The 12745-nt window shown below is 44.4% G+C and overlaps 1 protein-coding gene across 1 annotated transcript in view; it reads right to left on the reverse strand.

Annotated features, from left to right (window-relative positions):
- Positions 1-12745, reverse strand: part of LOC147734768 (uncharacterized) — a 265703-nt gene that overhangs the window by 187917 nt on the left and 65041 nt on the right. Inside the window, exons 3-4 of the mRNA XM_086953050.1 lie at positions 5662-5776; positions 4171-4345 (exon numbers count right to left, since the gene is read on the reverse strand). Coding sequence (XP_086809176.1) covers positions 4171-4345; positions 5662-5776 — 290 coding nt within the window. The remainder of the gene's footprint in view (positions 1-4170; positions 4346-5661; positions 5777-12745) is intronic.

Consider the following 12745-nt stretch of genomic DNA (forward strand, 5'->3'; position numbering starts at 1 on the left):
TGTGTGTGGCTCTGTCTCTGTGTGTGGCTCTGTCTGTGTGTGTGTGTGGCTCTGTCTGTGTGTGTGTGTGGCGCTGTCTATGTGTGTGTGTGTGGCTCTGTCTATGTGTGTGTGCGTGGCTCTGTCTATGTGTGTGTGTGGCTCTGTCTAAGTGTGTGTGTGTGTGGCTCTGTCTGTGTGTGTGGCTGTTGGTGTGTGTGGCTCTCTCTGGGTGTGTGTGTGTGTGTGGCTGTGTGTGTGTGTGTGTGGCTCTGTCTGTGTGTGTGTGGCTCTGTCTGTGTGTGTGTGGCTCTGTGTGTGTGTGTGGCTCTGTCTGTGGCTATCTATGTGTGTGTGGCTCTGTCTGTGTGTGTGTGTGGCTCTGTCTGTGTGTGTGTGTGGCTGTGTGTGTGTGTGTGTGGCTGTGTGTGTGTGTGGCTCTGTGTTTGTGTGTGTGACTCTGTGTGTGTGTAGCTCTGTGTGTGTGTGTTGGGCTCTGTGTGTGTGTGTGTGTGTGTGGCTCTGTGTGGGTAGCTTTTTTGTAGGTGGGTCTGTGTGATGGTGGCTCTGTCTGTGTGTAGGTGGGTCTGTGTGAGGGTGGCTCTGTGTGTGTGTGCAGGTGGGTCTGTGTGTGTGTTGGTGGCTCTATGTGAATGACTCTGTGTGGGTGATTCTGTGTGGGTGGCTTTGTGTGGGTGGCTCGGTATGTGTGTGTGGGTGTCTTTATGTGTTGGTGCAAATGCAATAGGTCTCGCATTTGCGAGAGATTAAGCTATTGGCATTGTAAATGACAATGCCATTTATTTATATGTTTTAAAAACAAAAATAATGTCATGAGCAATGTTAATAGCTCTAACTTTAACAATGCCGAGACCATTGCATTGTAAATGCTTGTTCTTGTGTACTCTCCTACATTCATCTTGTACCCATTTTTCTGTATCAGATAATAGAGTTCTACGAATTATAATATATCTGATTTATGCTATAACCTCCTTATTACTGTTGCACACTGTAGTCTAGCTGTGGAATATATTACTACAAATTACATCTTTTATAATTTAGATTTTTGGAAAATAGATATTAAAAGTTAAAAAGAAATAAAAAGGCTCTGAACTATTTAAAGCCCCTGCATAAGTGATTCAATTTTGTTCTTTTTTTATTGCAAAACTACCATTTATGGCCTATAAAGCCAATAAAATGAAACTGTCACACTTGCCATAATACAGTACCAATAAGAGGTGCTACATGAAGTGATACAATCTCCCCAAAAGAAGGTCAGAAATACCGTCCGAGTTGCATATGTGGAATGGAATTCTCGGAATGATATCACAAGAAACATATAAATGAAGAAAGGTAACCCCAGAAAGTCGAGCTTGCGAATGAGGAAACGTAGTGTAAAATACTGATAGTTCTGATGAAGGAAGCCCACCTGGCTGCCTGCTGAAAGACAGGAAGGGCGGGCTACATATTAGGTACATTGGGATTTCTGGGACTGAGTTGTAAAGCCATTTTGCAATCGCAGATCTTGCGAATTGCAAAATCCCAAGGTTTACAACTGATTTTTTGGGCTTTGGCGACCCATTTAATTCGGACGGGACGTGAGAGGGGTGAACTCTTCCTAATTGCAATTCAATGTAGAACTGCAGTCACAAACCATTGATCATTTACTAAAACATCAAAGGCGGTAGTAATTGATCAGCACTAAAGTGGAAGGCGTTCACTGGAGCACTTTCCCTTTGTGAAGGTGTCTGCAATTTTGGACTGGGGGAGGTGGGGAGTAGAGGGGAGCAGGAAGGTGTCCATGTGACACAAGTGCCTGCTCCCCCCCGATGTGTTTCGAAAAGTGCAAAGTTTTTTTTGTTTTTTTTTAAAAACCAGCACCGGCTCCTTTAAATACAGAGGATATTTTGAAGAAAATAAATATCCAATTTAGGAATGCAAAGACATGGATTGTGGTCTGGCACCATGCCTGCACTTGTAACTAATCACAAGTGTCCATAAATAGTGACCTCCCTGCTTAATATTTAGTAGGTAGATGAGCCTGCAACCAACAGGCAACTTTTTTTTGCAATGCAACCTATTACTACATAGGTGGGTCACTATTTTAAACAAGCATTGGCATAGCCAATAGGTCTCGCCTTTGGGACCTATTGGCTTTGGAAATTGCTTTTGGTCTGAAAATATGCTTCCAATACTAACAGCAAACCAAAGCCACGTAATGCACAGCTGGGCACATCAACAGAGAGAAACAGCTGGTACAATGATTTGAGACACACAGAGTTAGGTAGACTCTATCCTATGTAATCTGTTAATAAACAATATGTATAATCTATTCTAATCTTGCTGTCACTGTCCAGTTTGATGAGCCCTTAAACCGCATGAAACACTACCAAATGCAGTATCAACAGATATGTTTAAACCCTCATTGATAATCCCAGAATTTTCAAAGGCCAGCCAGATGTGAAAAGAACTGCACGACCAAACAGCATTGCAATACAAATGCACATAACACATTAATAATCTTCTAAAATACAAATTGTGTGTAGTCTACTAACGATCTACCCTGTAGAAATTGTTCCTTTTAAACCTCCACATCACTTCTTCTTTGTTCCTTAGGAAATTAACTGTTCATGTAAATGGGTGTTGGATGCACCCTTCATTAGTGGTGTTTCCAACATCGTGGGCATTGTATTCAAACCTTCAAACCAGCCAAGCATGTAGTTTACTCTGTAATGAGACCATGCCTATGACTGGCTTTTACAAATTATCATAAAACACAGATTCTCGGTAAGAGATAAGTCATGCTGAAAAACAAGTATGCAGATTTATTTTAAAATATTGGGGGTGATTGCTGTTCGCATTTTAGGGATTAAAGTTTAAAAATAAAATTTTGGGCTAAGAAGTCACAGTTAAACAGGAACATCCTAAAACACTCAAGACTTCCTGCCCTAGGAATAAGATAGGGACTAGCTTCTATCTGCTCGGGTTCGCAACTTCGCACTAGTTTATGAGGGTTAGCCTGCCAGACCAGCACATCTGCTACTAGTAACTAGAGGGGAAAAGAAACAGAAGTGCTACATGGGGGTGGGGGCTCATAGACATCCTAGAGAAGGGTCCTGGAGAGTAGGTGGCAGAACTAGATAAGGTGAATAGGTTACACACTGGAAAAGGAGCGGCTGAAGCTTGTCTGCATTCTGTGAAAGGGTTGGGACCCGCACGTCTTTAGATCACCGGAGCCCTAAAGGCGAAAGGCTTGGACTTACCTCTGCACAAGAGCCTTCATCTTGTTTACGCACGGACCGTGCCAATCTAGGCAGTCGACCTAAGATTCGCTTGTAGTCTTACGTCTATGTCTGGTACTGCGACAAGGGGGGTGTAGCGGATGCAAGGTGCATGTAGGGTGCATCACTCTCCTTCCTCGTGGTGAGCCGAGGGGTGTAGCTAATTGCTCAGCTGGTAAGTGGAATAATTTCTGCCTAGTCACGGGTCTCCTGCTACCTAAAGGGCTGATCACTCTCTTACTACAGGCCCATGGAGGGCTGGTACGGTCGGTAGACTGTTCAACAAGCTCGCGCTGCAGCAGGAGGAGGAGGCGCGCCCGCGCCTTGCGCGACAGCAGGGGGCAGGAGGGGGGCCTGCGCGATTCACTTGCGGGAGCGATAATTGCTACCATATGGTGGCGCTCGCTCCCGCAAGTGAATCTCCACACGTGCACGCGCTACCATTGAAGGCAATGGAATGCGTGGTGTACGGTTGTGGGTAGAAAAGCTGATCGATGACATGAGGTCCTCTCCTATGCAGCGCATGCGCGCTGGGTAGGCGCGACCTAAAAATGGCTGCAAAAGGTTAGTGTAAAATTTACAATCACTTTTTGCGACAAGTCTTTAAATGCGTCTGGCCCATAATGTGATGTTGGCTAAAGTAACGCAACCTTGCACGACTTGTGAGAAAGGGCACACTATTAATCCCAGGAACACAGTTTAGTCCGAGAACATCAGTTTGTGTGGAAGGGTATCTTGTGGCTCGTCATCTTGTATGAGAAAAAGATACATTCATGACACCTTAAATTTGACCACTTAGCAAAATACTCTAGATTTGGGTTTAGAAAATGGCGACCATAAAGAAAGTGGTAAGAACCATTGGTAAACATGACAGTCTGTCTTCTATTTCATTGGTAACCTCCAACTCTACCTGGCTCAGCACGTAGGGAAGGTCTCTCCGTGACACTTTCACAGCGTCTTTAGTTTCTGCCAGGAACTGGAGCTCGGTATCATTGAGGCCGACGTGGACTTTGCCGTGCAAAACTCCCACAGTGGCCGGCACTGACCCATTCTGCCGAACTATCTCCTCCACTTCTCTGGCCATCCTGGAAGATAAAAACTATGGATGAGTTTGTCGGCAAACTACTCAATTCATGATGTGTACCCTAGGATCCTCTCTATAGGTTGAAACTTCTGCTCCCATTCTACATGCTGGAAAGAGCATGAATCTTGACTGGGCTTGGGTAGACTACTGTAGATGCAAGCATGGTGCAGAACTGGATGACAAGGCTCAACCTGCACCGGCTCAGCCCCAGGACTTCAAGAACACCAAGACCTGTTAGAAAACTGCAAGCACCTGATTTCTAAACCCATGGCAGATTTGTGAGCATTCAGTGCGGTGCCACCAGAGCCTTATCCATGGAAGATTTTCAGGACAGCCGCTGTACAGTTCATTGATTTATAATAGTTAATTGATTCCTAATTTACATGAATTAAGTCAACGTAATCTGTGTGCATATCCTAAAAATGTGCAAGGACCGGATACCGCTATGAACAATGTTATGATGACAAAAAAAAAAATCAGTACATTCATTTGTAGTACATTTGATTCACAAACTAATCCAACATTAAAAAGGGATATAACAAAGACCTTTAAAAACTGAGACCCTAAAAGATTTAAAGCTACTCAAATAAGAGACATTTAGAACAATGTAGAAAGAAAATAAGTATAGAAATAATGCACAAAACGAACACATGAAATTAGTAAACATGAGTAAATGAGCAAAAAGTAGATCAGAATATTGATAATGACAAACTGGGCCAAGAAAACACGTAAAGCACATCTCAATGAGATTACAAAGCCTATACACTGAAAAAAGAGAAACTCAATTATTAAAATCTGACAAAATGAGAATATTTAAATGTAAAAAATCTAGTTGCACACACTCGTCAACAAAAAGGACCTTAAAAAATCGAGAAGTATTATTTACAATGAAAGAAAGAAGAGTAATTACTAGGAAACCATTTAGTTTCAAATAAAATAAAGTACACAGTGGAACAGAAGATAAAAAGGTCTCTCAAGTGTAATATACTTGAGATAAACGTGTTATTGGTTCTACGGTTATACATTCTCAGAGATGGACATTTTTAACCTTTAAGTGGTCGGTGTGTTGTTTGGCTTAAGTGCTTTCTAATGCGTCAGAGAAGACCTCTCTGAAGTCTTGTGGCAGACCTGGAGGCTTATGATCAATTAAATTTCAGTATATTTTGAGCATAATAGAATGATATATCTTTCATCTTTACCCACCTGTGCAATCACCTTATCTGTTGCAGCCCATTCCAGCATTTGCTAACTCCCTCCCCCAACAAAGTAGTACATTTGCATTAGTAAATCCTATAGAGATCCCTAGTTGCTCCCTACCGGATATTGTGGGGATAGGGCATGCCGTGTGTCACGATGGTGCTCTCCAGGGCTACCACCGGCTTCCCATCATCAAGAGCTTCCTGGACGCAAGGATGAATCCTGAGGACAGCATCTGAGGAGTCAAAGAAAGATACAAAAATGTTATCAAGAGTCCATGAAGGTCCTAAGACGCAGCCTCTTTGGCTTGATCTCTGCATGGTCAGGGTATTGAAGTTTCTGCAATGAAACGTTAATTATGAGTGATTTGCAGTTAAAAAATACCTTAGTTCTCCTTTTGGTTAACAGATGCTTTTGTAGATCTTGCCTTTAGGTCATTTTGTCTTCTAGCTTTTAATCACTTCTATGTTAGGGTTGGGTTTATTTTATTTTACTGAGTTTTATGTACCACAAACATTACCCAAAACGGGTATCAGAGCTCTTAATATAGCACCAGTTGCATTAAATGAGGACACATTCATTCTTTGTTAGGCACGGGGAGATTAACTTATTTGCCCAGAATCACAGGACGTTCAGCATCGTTGCCAAGACTCGAACCCAGTTCCCCAGATTTGCGGACGAACGCCCTAGCCATTAGGCCAACTGATGGCTGTGTGTTCAGGAAGTTGTCAGTCTCCTTCTACCTCACCCTACTATTTTTCCTCTAAACAGTAAATGTATGGGCTTGCTAGTGGCAAACCTCCTACATCATCTTAGTGTACGCAATCTTGGAGCGCTCGGTTATCAGCAGTAAGGTTTGCAAAAACAACAGTAGCTTTCCGGGGTAAGTGTGCTAACATTCATCGCCCTTCCGCTGGTTGATCTACAGCTCATTCCAAATATTTATAATAGTAGTGTCTGGAGACTGCCATTGTTGCACAACCATAATATTTACAGCTAACAAAATATGTAAGAGTAATAAGCCAACATTAGTGCACCATGAGGGAGAATTAATCTAGTCTTTAGCACAGCATGGAAGAAAAGGGAGGAACATCACAGTATTTACTCATTTTGGGGCCTTTACAGTTGGACCCTGTTCTCAATACCCAGGGGGCCTTTTTATTGGTTTTACAAACCTCCCTGTGACAACCTTGCGAAGAGACTAAGAACATTAAAGTGCATGTGCATAATTTTGGGGTAAAAACACAAATTACCATCTTACGAGCCCCTGGGCGACTGTGTGTGATCCTCGTCCTGAAATGTGTTAAGGTGTTCCTATCTGAGCCTTACATTTTATATGCCATGCATGGCTTAGGAACTTGGCCACTCTGCAAGCAAAAAGTGCTCTAGAGTCAGATCTTAAGATGCGCTAGGCAACCCAATGGTTAAGTGTGCCTAGTTGCCGGCACATCAGTTTGAGCCATTTCGTCCACGGTTTGGCGTAGGCCGGGCAAGCAAACATAACATGGGCAACACTTTCCATCGGGTCTTTGCAGCATGGGCAATCCGTTGGTGTTAAGTTGCGTGGGTGCCAGATAGCTGTTATCTCACAAACAGGAAGTGTGCCAAACCTAAAATGGATGTCTAGCATCCTGTCCCGAGGGACCTGGATTATATCTAGATAGGGCTCCAGGTGTCTAGTCTGTTTGTGAAGATGGAATTCTCCAGTTAGTCTCCCCAAATTAGGCTTTTTAGATTCTTGCTGATCCACCCATTCCTAATAATATCGTTTGAGCACATCTTTCCTCGGTGGATCCTGCTTGGCCCACTCAGCTTGAAACCTATTGCTGACATCAGTTTTCTAGCATTGCTGATTTAGCCTGCCCTATTGCTGGTGTCTATCCGGATAACCTCGGATAAGGCTTCCACATAGGGTAGGAGCTCTGGGGTCCGCCTAATGCAGGCCCAAAGAGCTGTGGGCGAAGCCTTGCTATATGACCAATGGAGCACCTACCCATGTCAAGCATTAGGGGAGTGAGCGGAATTTTTTGGGCAACATCACGAAATCCCTTAGGAATTTATGCTTGGATCTGCAGAGATTGTGGATCTTGTCGAAACCCCACAGCTCTGCTCCGTACAGAGCTGTGCTAACTGCTTTTGGATCATCTCTGGCTCCTTTTCTAGAATTAGGACCACCTCTGCACCCTTCCAAGACCCGGGGACTGGGGCACAGCTAGCTATTACATTTGACAAAAGAAGAAAGTAGCGGGCCCAGTTTGGAATATCAGCTATGAATAGGTCCCCTGGGATGCCATCTGGCCCTGCAGCTTTGGACAGCACTATTCAACCTATTCGGCCTCTATTTCTCCCAAGGTAAAAATATCATCATCCGCAGGAAGACTGTGGAAATCATCCACCTCTGCTGCGGGCATATCCCCAGAGGTTGTGTATAGCTTCTGGAAGTAGACATACCCTTCCTAGCCAGTGATATAATAAGGGGGTGATCAGGCTCCTAAGCTGCTACCCCAGGTGACTAAATACCAGAATGACTTAGCGTCCTTTGCTTGCCTCATTGAGTTGTTGCCAGCGTGATACATCTCATACCACTTTTGCTGAACGCAAGGTAGCCTTATAATGCTTCCTAGAAGCTTTAATTAAGGGGCGGTTCTTAGCTTTGATTGCCGACGTTAAGAGGGATAGCTTGCATCTGCAATCCTTTGTGTACCACGAGTAAGCTCCTCCTGGTGAAATGCTGAACTTACGATCAGACCTGGGAACTTTAAAGTAAGAAGGTCTAAAGTTCTGGAGTGAGCCATGGGTACATCGGCCATTCGTTGATTGTTAGCAACCAAGGACTGGAGCTCGGAGGTGCCTAGTAAGAGGTCAAATTGAATGCCTTTGATCTTGTTTTCTTGCAAGGCCACCATTTTAAGGATCTACTGTTATTAGAGGGAAGAATCTCTCTGGTGTAGGTCAGGGGTGAGTTGCTCCTGGGGTAATAGGAAGCTTTCCACAGGGGGTCATACTTAGACAAAGAGGATTGTGGTCACTCTCTGCTGTTACGCCCACACTCATATCTCTCCAGAGCCTCACATCGAGGAGTATGTAATCGATGCAAAATGGACAACTGACCCTGTTGTACGTATTTGCACCCTGCCTGTCCGATGGGGTTCTGCCATTTACTGCCCTTAATCAAAACTCAGCATTTAGAGCATTAAGGTGGAGCGCCATCTGGATCTATCTTTTAACTGGGGTATATTTAAGTGGGGGCCAGACCATTTAAGGTCATCGTCCTCAGAGCCTAATAGATCTTCTTTATCAAGAGGCTAAACGGTGCTAATAAAGTCACCTGCTACTATTACTCTTGAGTGAGATGAACATCTAGCTAAGCTTTCCTCCAATAGGATGAGGGTAGTGAAGATCTGCTCTCTTTAGTTCCCCTCACATAAACATTGAACATTTCCGAATGATATCTGGACTAGAACTTGGATGGAGGGTGATCTGGCCTCACGCACCCCCGCCCACACCCGGAAGCCACAGCTAGATAGTCTCCATGCCGGCGGCCTCACAATGCTGCGGGGACACCAGAGAGGCGCGTATACTCTGACCACGAAGTTCATTGAAACTGTAACTTTTCCTTTAACCTCTGATGACACTTACCGTCCTGCTCATAGACCGATACATTTTCGCCCCCAACGAACATCACCGACACGCTCGTATTGAGCCTCTTATGTGTGTGTGTGTTTTTTCATTCATTAACAACACGCCCACGATGTGTTCTCTGATCTATCTGTTCATACACCACAGAATAGGTTTCTTCTTGAACAAGCCTTCCCTCTGCCCCCATGAAGCAATCGAGACCCACAACAGGAGTAAGATTTCTCCTCTTGACAGCTGTCTTATTATTTTGGATACAATTATATGTGTGAGTTTTGATAGTCACCTTACCTCCAAAAAATTTGTGTGTGAGTGACTCCATTTAATAATATTTTAAAGCCACCACTTCCACTATTATTGATCAGTATGACTGAGTGAGCTCATGTTGATGACTATAATATAGCACCACTTGACAACGATATACGGCCAACTAGCACTGTATTGCCAGATACAAGCATGTGTTCACGCTAGTACTCACGTCACCGGCACGGTATTTGTCTTCAATTCATTCTGAATGGGATTCGCATGAAGCATGCAGATATTTGAGAACCTACACTACGTTACAGGCACGTATACTGTTTGTTTGTGACTGTCTTTATTTTCCTCCTGCAGGTTTCTCTTTTTCCCTTGCCTATTTTAGGTTTTTGAGGTTGCCTACTGTAGATTTTTGCAGTATGGTCTTAGGAATCTAGGACTGGATACACGTTAGAGTGTGTAGACCACCCATTTTCCTTTTCTGGTCCTGACTAAAACCTGAGATTTACCACTTACAGGTTGAAACATGTAGACCCTTTTAAATAACAATCACATAGATACTCATGGTCATTATAACCTATTAGTATCTTCACTCTGTTTTTAATATTGTCCAGTAGCTTATGATTAAAGTTTTTTCAACAAGTTATACAAGGACAATTTTTAACATCACTTTTTTTGCACTTCACATACACAAAAAAACCAGCTCCACTGTAGTCAGGTGTCGCAGCACAACCGGATGGCACTCAGCCGTCTGGGTGGACCCCGATGATGAAGCATGTCACCAAAGAAAAACCAAAGGGGGTGATGGACGGAGCGTTGACAATACAAACACTCACCCCCAGTCAACTGATCTGGGTTTAATCCATCACCGTTCTTTAGCTCACTCTGCCACCCCAGATCAGACATGGCCATATGCAAATCAGTCTGACCCTGTCCCTCATGGGAACAGTCCAGCCCAAACTGTCCTAGGATGCTTGATTCCGGTCTTTCCTGGACCGGAATCAAGCATCCTAGGACCGGTTTCTGGCTATCAGCCGTCATCAGCCAGGATAGCTTGACTCCAGTGGTGTGGAGAGCATGGGACTCACGTCTGAGCATACCCATCCCATTCGGGGTGACAAATGCAAAAACAACAGTTGATGGACAGAATGCAAAACAATGTCATACATTCACCCGAGTACAGAGATCTGGGCCTAAATCCATCGTTTTTTTGCACTCCACACCACCCCAGTTCAGACATGGTCATATGCAAATCAGCCTTGACCCTGTGCCTCATGGGAACAGTCCAGCCGAACTGCCAAGTCATGTCTTTCCAGGACCGGAATCAAGCATCCTAATACCGGTTTCTGGCTATCAGCCGCCATGAGCCAGGATAGCTTGACTCCAGTGGTGTGGAGAGCATGGGACTCACGTCTGAGCATACCCATCCCACTCGAGGTGACAAATGCAAAAACAACAGTTGATGGAGAGAATGCAGAACAATGTCATACATTCACCCCAGTACAGAGATCTGAACCTAAATCCATTGTTTCTTTGCACTCCACACCACCCCAGTTCAGACATGGCCATATGAAAATCAGCCTTGACCCTGTGCCTCATGGGAACAGTCCAGCCCGAACTACCAAGCCATGTCTTTCCTGGACCGCAATCAAGCATCCTAGGACCGGTTTCTGGCTATCAGCCGTCATCAGCCAGGATAGCTTGACTCCAGTGGTGTGGAGAGCATGGGACTCACGTCTGAGCATACCCATCCCACTCGGGGTGACAAATGCAAAAACAACAGTTGATGGACAGAATGCAGAACAATGTCATACATTCACCCCAGTACAGCGATCTGGGCCTAAATCCATTGTTTTTTTGCACTCCACACCACCCCAGTTCAGACATGGCCATATGCAAATCAGCCTTGACCCTGTGCCTCATGGGAACAGTCCAGCCCGAACTGCCAAGCCATGTCTTTCCTGGACCGGAATCAAGCATCCTGTGACCGGTTTCTGGCTATCAGCCGTCATCAGCCAGGATAGCTTGACTCCAGTGGTGTGGAGAGCAAATCCGCCTTGAGTCCCATGCTCTCCACACCACTGGAGTCAAGCTATCCTGGCTGAAGACGGCTGATAGCCAGAAACCGGTCCTAGGACTTCTGTTGCCTGGAACCAGGAACTCCACGAACCATGGCAATAGAGTACAATTGAGGTTTCAAGCATAAACGCTTAGAGAAAATACATTAAAGAAACAGTAACCTAATAATAATATAAGCATACAACACATCTCATCCCTGTAAAAGGAAAATGAAAAGAAAGAAAAATAAGAGTGGTATAAGAAAGATTATATGTAATCCCTAAATCTAACAAGAGAATTTATAACTCTTTTACTGGTTTTAACTCTTGATGCTACAGTATCATTATCAGGTAAGTTTTGAGAATGGGATATATTCCCCGAGCCCCAATTCGTTCTCAAAGAGTATGTCTCACCCCACATGAAGATCAAGAATTTTCAGAACCATTTTGACATGAAACAACACGTCTCACATTCCATACTTTACCATCATTATTAACAATACTATTCAAATTAACTTTGACTACCCTGCATAAGGGGCCATATTTGGAAGTACGTTTAACAACATAACCTTGCTTACGTATCCTTACAAAATCAGCAACAGTAAAAGTGGGAATCCTGACATTGTATTTAATATCATCCAAGACCTCGCCTTTTCCGATAGAGCTTCACTCAAACCATCACCTTCTCAAACACTATGCGACTCCCTTAATCACTTTTTCCTAGACAAAATCAGCAAAATTAAAATTAAAATTCCTCCTCCATCCCCGACCTTCACCAACCCCCGACGTCCTCCAGCCACTGCACATCTGGATTCAATTCCCCCCCTATCGACCGACTCATTTCTCTCCATTCTTCCGTTGGTCAAGTCCGGCTCCCCGCTGGACCCCTGCACTGCCTACATCCTAAAGCAGATTTACACCTTCTGCCCCTCACCACCTTTAGTGCTCCTCAATAGCTCACTGGCTCAGGGCATCGTTACCCCTGCACTCAAATCGGCAGTGATCGTACCGATCCTAAAAAAACCTGGAGCGGATCCTTCCGACCCAGCCAACTTCCGCCCAATATCCCTCTTGCCTTTCCTGGCAAAGGTATTGGAACGACACGTGGTAAAAACACTGAGTGAGTTCGTGGAAAGTCATGGTGTTTTGGCCTCAAGACAGGCCGGCTTCCGCCCAGCCCACTCAACTGAGTCCGTGATAACATCGGTTCTGGATAACCTCCGACAAGGAATGGACACCAATCAACATCAGGCCCT

The sequence above is a fragment of the Lissotriton vulgaris genome, chromosome 1_2, assembly GCF_964263255.1.
Source record: "Lissotriton vulgaris chromosome 1_2, aLisVul1.2, whole genome shotgun sequence".
In the NCBI taxonomy this organism is placed as follows: Eukaryota; Metazoa; Chordata; class Amphibia; order Caudata; family Salamandridae; genus Lissotriton; species Lissotriton vulgaris.